We start from the raw sequence: 13,675 nt of genomic DNA, 5'->3' as shown, positions 1-13,675 counted from the left end.
ATGTAAGAAATTCTCTTGTGAACTTCTTTTGCATATAAAAAGACAATTTAATCCATATATTTCAGGCAGAAGCAGATGACCTTTATTGGCAATGACACCCAAAGCTATTAAAACCAAAAGAAAAGCAGGAATTCATCTCTCCTTTGCATTTTTAGCAGCACGGGCAATGGAAATCAAATAAAATTTTAAATGTGGCAACAAGATATTTGTGGGCAAAATGCATCTTTATGTATAAACACTAACAAGCATAAAGTTAAAACTATTCTTATTTTTGTTGACAGCCCATATTGCTTTCTGAATTGCTACTCAGTAAATAATGCAATACTTGGCTTTTAAACACTGCAGGCAATTTTTTCTCCTTGAACTGAAATTTAAAATTAGGATATAGAGATTTTGTATCCCATCATTTTTGTTTACAATACAAACTCACTTCTGCAGTGGAGTTGCTTTTGCATATGAGAATTGAAAAAGCTTTATTTAATGCATTTTAAATTTTAATTAAAGAACATGCTCAGAAATGAACACACATACTCCCAGTTGTTTATCTAAGGTAGTCATATTTTTGAACATAATTAGGCAGCATTTTTAGGTACGCTCAATCTGAGCTAACAGCAAAAACAGTGCCTTGGAGGCAACAGGACAAGCAGACAAGGCATAAAATGCTGCTGGTTTTCAGCCTACAGGAGGGCAAACACCCAGTCAGGTGCCATGGGAAGGCTCAAATGGGAATTTGGAATGAAAAATCAGATCACAAAAACAAAGCTCAGTAAAAGCAGACGTTTCATTAACCTGCTCCAGTGTCTGAGCATGCATGGGCTGTGTTCCCCAGAAGGATGTCAGGCAAAAAAAACAACAACCCCCCAACCTGGTAAAAGCTCTTGATTGCACTAGACTGATAGTGGATGCAGTGAGTTTCAATAACACCCTTCTTAGCAACCCAGAAGGTGCTGCACTTTGTACTATTCACCAGTTTCATATGGAATACTGCTAATGTGAAACATTACCTCAGTTTCTTATAGCTCTGCTTATTTAACACATTCCTGGGCACTAATCCCAGAGGGGAAGATACAGTATCCTAACACTTCCTCCCTTGCCTCTCAGTGATCATAAAACTAGGTGGTCAGACAGGACATCACTAATGATGTCCTCTCTAGAAAGAGGCTGTAAGAAAAACAAACTGCTCTATTAATTTCAGCCACACATCCTCATCAACCCAGTGTGTGCAGTCCAGGCATTTGTCCTGACTCCCACCTTTCACTGCTGCCTAAAACCTGCCAAAGTGAAGACACTCTACCTAAAATGCAGAGAAGCAAAACCTCGAAGTGTACACAGGGTACCACTTCATAACAGTGTTTAATTAGCAAACATTGATCCTTCTGAGACATACCATTTGCACAGTGCATTACAGCCCCCTCATTAAAAAGAGGGAAGCCTCCCCAGACCTCTATTTTAGAATCTGAAATACCTGACCTTATTCAGAGTTTATTTTTCACTAACACTAACTCCTTCTTGAAGGCAAATGCTGCCTAGGATGTCCCATGGATACACCTTGGGCACAGGGAATGATACTAGCATGAGTTACCAGTCATGGGAGTCCTTAGCTCCTCTGTTCTATTTTGTAAAAGCACTGCCACCTTGAATTTCATTTCTGCAACAGGAAAGTCACAACCTGAGAGGAATTGTTCTCAATTTCCTGTATTCTCTTGCTGGTTTCTAGTTTTTTATAGGGAAAAAAAAGAAGAAAAGCTCTCACCCTTGGTACCTCAACACAGTCATTTGATACCTCCTTCAGTGACCAGCCCTCCCTGACATAAAGGTGAGCTTTCCTGACACCCTTCACAGGGACTGGACATCTCTCTGAGCTGCAAAATGCTAACATTAGCTCCTGCTCTGGCCTTTGACAAGTGTTTTCAGTAGTTTAGGGTCAAAAGGCAAGTTTCAGAGACTGGAGCATTGAGGCTATTGTGTTCCTCTGAGGCAGCATTCACAAGACTGTGTGGCACTAAGAATGGGAAGCCAGGAGATGCTGCAAACCTCCACAAGAGCTTGTGGTGATGGAGCAAAATGCCAGGGAATACCTGTGAGTTTGCCCAGCACTGTGAAATCTTTTAAAGGTGACACAAGTCACATGAGGATGATTGTAGCATCTTGTAAACACTCTGGAGGGTGAAACCAATGCAGCAAACAAGCAGCTCCCAGCCATTAATTGGCCCAGAATGGCAGCCATTAATTTATCAAAATTTATATAAAACTTCATTACAGTTGTCTAAAATTACAGGTACTCCAAAATTACAGTGATGGGGTAGCAACAAGAAAATCCTTGAACACATGTCAGGAAGAACTATAGTACTTAAGAATTCAGAAAAAGGACAGAAAAGCTGCAGACCAAAGAGGCAAGAAACAACACAGAAGGAAATGAGGTTTAACACTGCAAAGACAACCTACGTAATTTCTTCCTGCTGCAAATGCCTTTTCAAACTGAAACACAGACATCAATACTTTTCTATCCATGTTCCCTGCACAGTGGAAACTCCCTTGCACACTGTGGCAGGTCCCAGGTGTGAATTCCCTGGAAAGTGTGCCAGTATTGCCCCAGCCAGTCCTGCAGCACATGGAGGCAGCAGCAGAGCTCCTGTCACATTACAGCACCGGAGACTCCCACAGACACTGCTGTTCTCCAAAGATTTTTTCACGGAGGATGCAAAAAAGGTGCAGGTTTTTCTGCAACTGAGTTGATGGGATCAACAGCCAGCTACACTCTGCAGAGAGCTAGTTATGTATTTCTTTTAGATGCTGAAACCCCGGTAACGCACAAACCAGAAAAGTCTTTGAAAATGAAGCAACCGCCACCAAAGATAATTTCAAAAAATAAAGGAAAAAATGAAACAAGCTTTCCTGGGACAAAACCTGGAAGTAGTCTCTCTAGAAGCATTCTTTGCATTAAGTAGCAAAATTTGCCAAAACACAGAGTGCAGACAGAGGTGGGGCCAGAGGGGAAGGGGGTGATGGCACCATGATACGCTGCTGTCTCCTTCTATTACCTCCCACTAGCAGAAAACAAACCTGAAAAGGCCCAGCTTTCCCTTCACAACTGAATCACAGAAATGCAAACACTGTGCCACAGCCTCCAACCTGCTCTGTGTGTGCAGGCTGCCACTGAACAGCACAGCAAGGGGCACGTTTGGTGCCACAGGTCTGAACGTGGTTTGCCATTTGCATAGTCAGGAGAAAACACATGCTCAAATATCCTTTAAGAGAATCCTCTTTGATTACAAAGCAAGAGACATTACAAGATGATGTCAGTATGGAACATCTAAATGATTTACACAAAAGTCATTTGGAAATAAAACAACCCATTAAGGAATAGCAGTGCCAGGTTAATGTGATAGGACAAAAAGAAGCAACTGAACACACAACAAAGTTAGGTCCTGATGGATAAACATAGGAAAGGACAACTCATATTTTCAATTTACCATATATACCTAGGTATTGTAGCAGAGTTGATACATAGAACTATTTGCAGAGTCAGTAAAGTCTTGCAATATCTATTTAAGACATAAAGTGGTGACTGCCAGAGAATATGTTTAGTTGCTGCAAATCAGCATAGCTTTAATAAAAACTATAGAACTATGTTCAATTATAGTAGCTGGGGACAGTATCTGAAAAAAGTGTGGAGCTCCTGATTTGTGGTGCAGTTATTTGAAAACAATTCTGCAACAGAAGTTGGAAGAAACAGGACTGTGTTTAACTATTTAATTTAAATTCATGTGGTTTTAAAAGTGAGAATGTAAAAACAGAAAGCTGAGAAAACAAACTTTTGGCAATGACATCTGGCAACAGCAAAGGAGCTGCATTCTTGTCCCGCACAAATAGCAATAAGAATGATTAAGCTTTAAAACACACACATGTACACACAAAAACACACATGATCATCCAAGAGCCCAGAACTATGCCAGGATCACAACTGTGTAAGACAAATAAATATATTTAAAAGATTCTGATACCACATGAGGGAACATTCATTGTGAGGTTAAAACATTTCTGAAAGAGAGAGGATTTCCTTTCTCCAGCCAGTTGCAATATTTCATTTTCCCAGAGCAATGGAAGTGAAGAAGGCAGTGAGGTAGCACACAGGTCACCCATCCTGTTAGTGACTTAGCAGATGTAAGCAAATCTCTCAACTCAGAAATTGGATTTTAAGAACATCACTTGCAGGAAATCCTCCTGCCTTTTACTGTTAAGCGCATGGAAAAAGTCAGCATTGCAAACAGAACATTGCAGTCATACCAACAAGCAATTCAACACTTAAACTTTTCAACAGACAAGACAGTATTTTACTTCTGGTTTTATAATGCCAAGGTCAACAACTCATCATGAGCACTTGACTTGTCTAGGTGGTCATCAGTGTCTGAAAAATAATCTTCTATTAAAGCCTCAACCAAGGAAACCTCCTCACTCAAATAGAAATATGTGGGAGACATATTTTTCAAGGGAGACCACTTGAAAAATAACATCTTTGTTCTCCTTTTCTGGAAGTTAGTAGAGAAGGATGGAGAAAAGCCCAAGTCCATTAAACCAAACACTAGCTTTTTACTAGCAATTAGCATGCCATAAAATGCTACAATCAGGTACACAAAATCATTGAAACTGAGATTTACAACACCTAAAACCTTAGGTATCTGTAAGTAGTGCCCAAACAGCACAGCAAAGCCAGTGGAAAGTCTCCTTGACCCTTTCTATTTTCAGTAAGGACTTTAAAAAAATATATTTTCATATTGCTATCAGTAAAAACCCATTTGAAAACCAAAACTGAAGACTAAAAATAAGACAAAATGTTCTGCATGGTTGATGAAATTTTTTAACCCTGTTAATTACACAACTTCATTTCATACTCAGTAAGAATCTAATACTACCCTAATAAATATATCAGTTTTTTGCAAAGTGTCATGCATTAACACAACTAAAATAGTGCCCTTTTAAGCTTTTAATGCCATCAAAATTAATATTAGTTTTCTCAAAGCAGCAGAAGAAAGTAAAGAACTGGAGATGTTCTGAAGGTAATGCCTAAAGCATACAGGCAATGGAAAACTTTTCCAAGTATACTAAAAAACATCCCCATGAATTTTAATGTTCAACAAAGGTGCTAACTTTAATGAATGAACTTAGGCAGGTAATCATACCAAGCTTTCATTACCCTTTCCTCTCTCTTAAAACATTTTTGTACTTCTTTACTGCAGTGAAAAAGCTGAATTTGAAGGAACAGATAGCAGAGACCCTTGGAGAGCTTCAAGGGCTATCCTGCCTTCTTTGCCACTTCAGGTAACTTAATTGCAGTGTAACACCACAAATCATGAGTGCAGGCTTCCCTGACTGACCCTACAACCTGGGTGTGGACTCAACTTTGCAGCACATGCGGAGAAGCTCCACAAATGACAGTGAAGGACAGAGCATGAAACAGACACAAAAATGTGTTTACATGATTCGGGAAGGGCAAGGACCTTCTCTAATCCCTGGTTATTTGGATTATATTTGATAAGTAGCACTAATCTCTATGGAGTTTATGTGCCATGTAACTGATAGTTACTCAGCATTATGGGTTTTTTTAAGCCTCGCTGGTCACAGTTGTTCTCTATAGTTTTGTTTGTTTGAAATGCTTTTAAAATTTCTTTCTTTATAAATCACAATGAGAGGAACTGGGGGAAATACCTTCTCTTTTACAACTTCTTACAGGTGTTGGGATGTCTTGTGACCTGCCTGCCTGGATACTACACAATCACAGCCTGACTCTGCACTCCAGGATTTACCAAGAGGCTCAGATGGGGTTGGTTGGAAATCTTGCTAAGTATGTTCCTGAAACACTCCTTTGTCAGTGGAGGAGGATACTGTGCAAGTGTAAGCATGAAGAAAGCACGGAAGCAAAATCCATTTAAACTAAGAATTACTAGTAGAAGGTGATTGGTGACCAGCCTACAGGGAAATGTCTGGTGATGGTGAGAAGTCATGCAGCACTCTGGTTATTAGGTCTCACACATAAGGCAGACCAAAGAGGTGTGCAACAAAGGGGACCTGGTAAAACATGGGGGATGCTGAAAGACCGTTGGGGATTTTTGATAGGAAAAAGGAAAAACAACCTCTACATTACACAAACAGGACACTTGAAAAGTCACAGAAATATCCCATACTTACTTTTATCTTCCTGGTTTTCTTCTGCTGCTTTGCCTTCCTCTTCCTCCTCCTCCTCAACCTCCTTCTGCTGTGCTTCTTCGTGGTGGTCGGCAGCACCGACCGAGAGGCTCTGGCAGCAGTGGTTGAAGCCACTGTCCCGGGGCAGGGTGAAACTTCGGGGCTTGCCCCCATTCCCGTTCAGCGCTTGCATCCGCTCCCCCTCCACCAGGGGGAAGGGGCCGTAGTGGTCTTGCAGGTGGCACTTCTGGGTGGGCAAGGTCGACTGCCGCCGGTGCTCGGGGGACACCACGGCCACCTCGGAGAACACGGAGTCCTCCAGCGGCAGCGTCTGCAGGTAGTGCAGTCCCGAGCTGGTGAGTGGAGTCTCGATGAGGTCCTGCCAGGAGCGCCGCTGGCTCGCTGTCTTGCGCACCGGGGACTCGGTGGCGCTCCCGGCCACCTCCGCGCGGAACTCCTCGTGCGACGACTGCGACTGCGACGTCTCCGTGGACGACAGGCGGCTGTGCTTGGGCTCCACGTAGGGGCTTGTGCAGCTCATCTGCAATGCCAACAATGAGCAGCCTTCACATCAATGCACACTGAGACCCACTGCTAATAATAAATAACCTGTCCCTCTGCAGCATCAGCAATTGTCAGCTGGTCCATTACTGAGCTGCAAACTTAACTAATTAACCTGTCCTGATCCTAATTTTAATGAATGCCCATGTCTGTGTATGTCACACCTGCAGGTCAGATACTGATAGTTATTCATAATAATGTGATAATAGATAAAAGAGTCGTGTTAATCATAAAAGTATTGGGGTTGATATAAACCAAAATACAAAAGCACGAAGGTCTGAAGTGAACCATGGACACTTGATAGAGGAAAATGTGATTAAATCATTTGGTTTTAAGACCCCCTGTTATGAACATTATGCTTTCTAAATAATTTTTATCTACTACCAGTTTGTAAAATCAGACTTTCAAATAGTCCAATAGATTTTGCAAAATCAGACTTCCTGCCTTTGTTTTATCAATGACTGCCTATGTACAAAGACCAGAACTTCCCAATTTCTGCTGGTTTTATCTACCAAGACCAGATGATTATCTACGAGACTGACTCCCAGAGACTTTCACATGGATGTTTATTTCGGCGACCACTGCTTGCCTGGCAAAATTATGACAGTAAAAAACCAAAAATTATTGATTACAATGAGAGACCATGGTATAAGAAGGGGCTGCAAACCAAGGTTCGACGGAGCATGGAGTGGCAGTGACCCCTCATGCCTCCCCAGTGCTGCTTTGCTCTGTCTGTATAAAATAAAACAATCTAAATTTGGCTGAATATTGAGACTTTATGTTTCTTATTTATAACAATAAGTATCTTTACTATGACACTAAATCAAAATCAATAAAATACACAAAGAAAATTTGTTGAAAACTTTGCAAAATGTGGCACTATGGAAGACTTAGAGATGTACCTGATTCATTCAAAATCTTAAAAATATTATCCAAATGCCTGTTGTTATCCTATCTTGCTTTTCTTTGGAATCATGCTTGCAGTGCTTCACTACTGTCATTCAAAGATATATAATTCTGTAAAATAAAGTACTACCTCCAAATTAAACATCATGAATGCTGTCTTTCCCCTAAATTTCCCAGATGGTCCATCCAAAACCAAATCCAAGTTAGATGCATTAGTTAACACTGATGCAGAAATGAAAGTTAAAATTTACAGTGGGAAGTAAGTTAGAGGTCTATAATATAGTTTTATATCAACAACTGCTTCAAGAAAAAAGAAAAGAAAACCCAAATCCCCCTTTTTTCTAGTTTGTATTTCTCGATGAGAGAAACCTAGTTTTTACAATTATAGAACACCTGGTATCGTTGTTTGCAATACAGAACATTTTTATGTTGGCATTTCTCTGGAAATTCAAGTGTAATTTGTTACTGTAAAGCTTCACAGCACAACTGCTGGAGCCTTAGAGAAGAGCCTGTGTTGTTCCTGAGGTAATAACATTTTCTCAGCAAGTTAAGAGGGTGGTGAGGGATTGCATGGATGAGTAGCTGTCCATCACGAATGAAGAACATAAAGAAAGAATTCTGTAACTGCAGCAAGTGGGATTATAAATCCTCATTCTCTACAAACCAGTGGAAACAGCAATGATGGCCATTGAAGTCTGCTTGACAAATGCCTTAAATCAAGCACTGACTCAAAAAACACAGAGTTGAGCACCATCCTGGGTGCATGCCTGTGCGCCTGGGCAGGAGAGAGGCAGAGGTGGCACTCTGGGCACACATTTGGGGACAGCTGCAGGTGACTCACCGAAGGTGGCCGTGGGTACGTGTCGTACGGGGGTGGGGGGCTGTCCTGCTTCGGTGTTGATGGAGTGTCAGCTTCCTCCTTGTCACTCTCGCTCCAGTAATCTACAATTTACATAAGGATCAGGTCAAAAATTCCCAACACATTTCCATTTTGTATCAGAGAATTGCTTTCACAAAAGCAACTGCAAATTCCTCCTTTGGTATTCTTGGCAGTGAAATACCAGAATGCTGATGCTGTCAGCGTTAGCTGCTGCAACTTGGAATTGTCTTAATCTGAAGAGGGAAAATTCTAAACATTATGGGGTATGCTAAACCAAATGTCCCATTACAGAGCTATTGGACAACAACCTGAAAATGAGCCACAAATTTAACTCTTGTGCACACCTTATAAAGGCAACAGGCATATAGAATACTCTTAATACAAGTATCAGACTTTCAAATATTCATACAGCCACAAAAATAATTATGACTGGATATGATTGTATTGGCTGAAAAATACTGAAATATTTTTTGAACAGAAATGATTAAAAATATAGCTTTGCTCAAGTGTTGTTGACTGCAAATAACATCAACAAATGTATTCAACCAATTGGCAAATCAAACAGGTAGGGGTTATTGCACACATGCATAATCAGTGCTACTTTTCTACCCATTTTCTTCATTATATTCTACCAGTTAGACATGTTTTTAAATTCAATTTCTAATAACAAACAACTGTATTTAAGGCAAAACGGAAAAACTTTATGTCACATATCTGCTTCATAAAACAGCTGCTGCCCTGTTACCCATGCAAGAACATAAAGGTGATATGCTAAGAAAAAATATGACAATGACATTTAAGAACAGAGTTCAAAAACAAGGATGAGAAAGTATAAAGGACATAGATTTTGTGAGCTAAGTTTAATGGGCTACAGCATTTCATTTTTGCAAGAAATCAAGTCTTGGCCAAGCTTATTCCAAAGGGGAAAACACATAGAAGAATATACCACATGGGAATTTATATTTATTCTGTTACAAACAAAGCAAAACAGCATCTAACTAAAAGGACACTGAACCTTAATATTCCTTACAAAAAAACCCTATACATAACTCAGTTCAAGACAGACAACTCTTAACATTTTTGCAGGTTGTAAGACTTATGCAAACATTTCTGCTGTCACTTTGTTTCAGACTGTATTACCTTCCAGTATTTGGGTAAATCATTGTACAACAGGACACTACAGCTCAGATTACTCACAGATCAATCACAGGCAATTTTCACTTCACCTCAAGTGCTCAAAGAAGCGCATCATTTACAACTCTCTCTTTAATAAATAAGGAAAAAAAGACTGATTGCTGCTTCTCAAATGATCTAAACTAAAATTTCAAGCTGGTACAACACGCAATTTTATCTTTAATTTTTTTTTGGTTATGATTACTGTATCGTATGATCAATGATCTACTTATTTAATCTTATTCAATACTTAAAACATAAACTCACCTTTAAATGATATCATCTTGAAAAAGAAATCTCTATAGTTTGGTATTTTTTTAGATTTTAGTATTGGTGTGGACAGCCTTATTTATCTATTTAATTTTTCCACACAATAGCAATTCAATTTTTACTCTGAGCCTTTTGATTTGCTTCCTGCAAACTTACAGCTGAGACATTATCTTTAAATAGTATAATAAATAAGTTGCATAAATAAGGATTTTATGACTACAAAATATATATTAAAAAAAATCCTAACAGTTATGTCTCTAGACATCTGCAAATAATTAATTTCTGGTGAATGAAAGACTAAATCAGTGAAAAATTTTTTTCTAAATAAATCCTAGTTTTGAGAAAACTTGTTTTCAGCAAGTTAAAACACTTGAAAATATTGGCATGTAGGCATGTTTATTCCTACTGCAGCAAAGCCTAATGGTGCAATGTGTGGTGAGAGACCTGTCAGAACTGCATTGTTCAGTGACATTTCTGCAGACTTGGAGCTCAACTTATCTTATTCTGAAAGCAAAATTCAGCAGCGTCAGTGCGGGTTCCAATTTTAGCTGAAAATATGAAGGTGTTCTTGCTGTCAAATCCACATACAAGCAAACACTGTACGATGATGCTTTTGCACACCTTATCTCAGACAGTGAATTCTGTTGGCAGCCTATGGCTTGCCTTAAAAATTTCTGCAGTAGCAGGGGTCCATTTTCAGAAAAAATGTATGAAAAATGGCCTCCCACAAATTTTTATAAATGCTCTGCTTTTGGCAACTGACTCATTAGAGTCCATATAAAACACGTATGATGCTATGAAACAGTTGCTGTATTTCTCTTTGTAGATTTGTCCAATTCAGTGATAGACAAGCTCTACACATCAGGCATATCTTGAAAGTTTTCTCAATGACTAATAGTCTTTATATTATATATAAACCAACACTGCCATGCCATTTCCTGAATAAATACACTCTATTTACATAAACTAGGGAATTTTTCTCTCTGATTTATATGACTGGAAAGTATATAACTTCTCCATCCAAGGAAGTCCCTTGATGTATTGCTAACATGCATTGTATTTCATATGAAAAGTTGAAGGTATTGTTACAAAACTGTTCTGTACAGAACGTAACATTTTATTCAGCAGTACACCCACAATTTGGTGATTCGTGCATCTCTGAAGCTCTTGAAATATATTTATGCACTTTACATTCAGAACCATTCAAGTCTTAATTGAGACAGATTTGACAAATCCTGTTGAATTGTTTCAGAGGTATTATAAAGCTTTGCTGCAAAGGGCTGAACTGCACCGAAATAAAAGACCTTTTGTCAAATTAAATATGCAGATGACAAGTGGTAGTCACTGAGTACAGAAAATTCCAGCTTCACAGTTTCTATAACTGCAAAAATGCTTGAAGTGATAGAGAGGTATTACTTTGCTAACTTGATGCATCTGCTAATTAGGGACACTACTGAGCTGTGTAACAGCCCTTGTGCTGGGAGCCAAGGAAAATCACCAAAGGCATTAAAACTGTACAGCAGTGAGGGGGGAATGTGATACTGCTTCCCACACTAAGCAACACCAAGAGGGTACGGTTCTACCTACCTGCCTATAACAACTCAACATGAGTGAATGGTGTTAGAGTGGTAATAGAGAACTCTCAGTGCCTGGGACACAGTTTGCATAGTCAGTGGGGTTTCACTATTTTCAATAGGAAGACATTTTAATAATAAGCTACATGAGGCCTGAATGGACATCATCTCATGTCTAGCTGGATCATCTGCCATTCTTAGTAGCAAAAATATTTCTCCACGTCCATCGGGATTTTGAAAGGTGTATCATGTGTGTAATTGTGCACTTGGACAGCATTAGCATAACATACACCTTTTCACATACTGTTCCTCGTGGCATTGTAATTCTAGAGCCAACCTACTGTCAATAAAAATTGCAATTTGGCTTTGAATACTAAAACTAAAAGGATTAAAGGATACTAAAACTTTGAGGATTTCCTCAAAGACTCTGAGATTCAGAGTTTGTTCATAGCCTCTTCAAGCAGTGACAACAGATGGTACACAGGTTCTTTCAAGCAGGTTACTGTAGTGCTGCTTAGGAAATAAGGATTCCCAAAGTGATTTCCAGGTCTGGTGAGGCACATGACTAAAGAAAAGTGAGCATGGTGCTGCTACCCTGGGCTGTGTGAATGCAGAGGGCCTGGTGTCAAAAATGACATGGTATTTTTGGGCCAAACAGCAAAATCTTTCTGACGAAGGTTTCAGAGCCACAGAATTAAAAACTGAGGTTTTGACTGGGGGGGAAGTAGGCAGACAGGCATCTGGATAAGCTCTGGATTGTCACAACCATGACAATTTTCTGGTGCCTGCTGCTGGGTACATATGTTAAAAAGAGCATAAATTCAGAAGCTATCTGCTTGCCAAAGCAGATACTTGGATAGTGCACATTCTGTGCACCCATGTCACTGGCAATTCTAAGGAACAACCTCCAAAACATAATTGGACTGACCCTTTACTTTTTCTGTCTGCAAACACAATTTCTACTGCAACAGTTCAAAGCAAAGTACTACATCATTTTATATATGCTGCTTTTTAGACTCATGAAATATTAGGCATAAAAAATAAACATAAATTCTGTAACCCTACAAATCCAAGTGAAATGCCAACTGGGCTGCAATATAGTAAAACCACTGGAAATCACAAAATTTAAGCAGCCTTAAAATTAGTCCTTAGAGTAAATCCAATTATCTCAACAGGCTTTAGAAAAATGGTTTTGTTCCCATGACCAATTTCATGCACTTCTGCCCTGTGCGAATTCAAACACCAAATGCAATGTTTAAAATATTTTTTTTAGCCTCCAGATTCTTAAGTTTCTTCTGATAAGGAACACAGATTCCTTTGTGCCACATAGTGGAGCTTACTGGTATATCTGCTTTCTTAGCTATCTTTTGCAGCCTTCTCAGAAATAATCCAGTGTCTGCAGATCAGAGTCTGAAGGAGTTAAACAGAACCTTGACAGGGAAGAAATTCTCTAAAGCAATAACAGCGATACCCATATGAGATTTGCTTTCAGATGATGAGAATGAGGCCTGATACACAGCAGGGAAAAGAGAAGAGATGAACTTGTGATAAGAGCTGACAGAAGAAACCAAAATAACAACACATTACCTTGCTCTTGTTTGATCCTCTCCCTTTCTGCATAGCCAGCAGCAAGCATGTTAATTCTGTTGAGCCATCTGAAATAATATTAAAAAAAGCAGTGATACCAATCCAGCCTCTTAATTTTTGCATGCATTTCTAGCAAAAACAAAGCTAGAAGCATCTGAAGGAGATTAAGGACAATGTTATTTTTCATATCAGACAGCTGTTCTCTTTGATACTCTTATTCAGGGAGTCTCCAAAGATCTATGATTTTGCTGTTGAACAAACTGTCTTCACAGCAAGGATTTTATTTCAAATGGAAAACCATGAATGATGTCAAACATCCAAACATCTGTAAAATAAAGGATTTAGAGATAATCAAAGAGCTGTTAAGTCTGCTGCTCACAGATATGCCATCACACAAATACTCCTGCTGTTCTGATTTCTTAGGAATAAATACCACTTTTCAGAGATTTAAGCAATATTTTAAGGTCTGAATTGGCAACTTAGCAGAGGAACAGAGCAGAAAACAGCAGTAAAAAGAACAGGTTCACTCCCAAACAGACAT

The 13,675-nt window shown here is 39.2% G+C and overlaps 1 protein-coding gene across 6 annotated transcripts in view; it reads right to left on the bottom strand.

The window, feature by feature from the left end:
- Positions 1-13,675, bottom strand: part of CNKSR2 (connector enhancer of kinase suppressor of Ras 2) — a 208,892-nt gene that overhangs the window by 33,172 nt on the left and 162,045 nt on the right. For all 6 annotated transcript variants that reach the window (XM_033053293.2, XM_033053294.2, XM_033053289.2 and 3 more), the window contains 3 exons: positions 13,135-13,202; positions 8,492-8,592; positions 6,187-6,724 (listed from right to left, as the gene is read on the bottom strand). In XM_033053293.2, the coding sequence (XP_032909184.1) occupies positions 6,187-6,724; positions 8,492-8,592; positions 13,135-13,202 (707 nt within the window). The remainder of the gene's footprint in view (positions 1-6,186; positions 6,725-8,491; positions 8,593-13,134; positions 13,203-13,675) is intronic.

The sequence above is a fragment of the Catharus ustulatus genome, chromosome 2 (genome assembly GCF_009819885.2).
Source record: "Catharus ustulatus isolate bCatUst1 chromosome 2, bCatUst1.pri.v2, whole genome shotgun sequence".
Classification (NCBI taxonomy): domain Eukaryota; kingdom Metazoa; phylum Chordata; class Aves; order Passeriformes; family Turdidae; genus Catharus; species Catharus ustulatus.
This window is presented reverse-complemented; position numbering and strand designations above follow the sequence as displayed.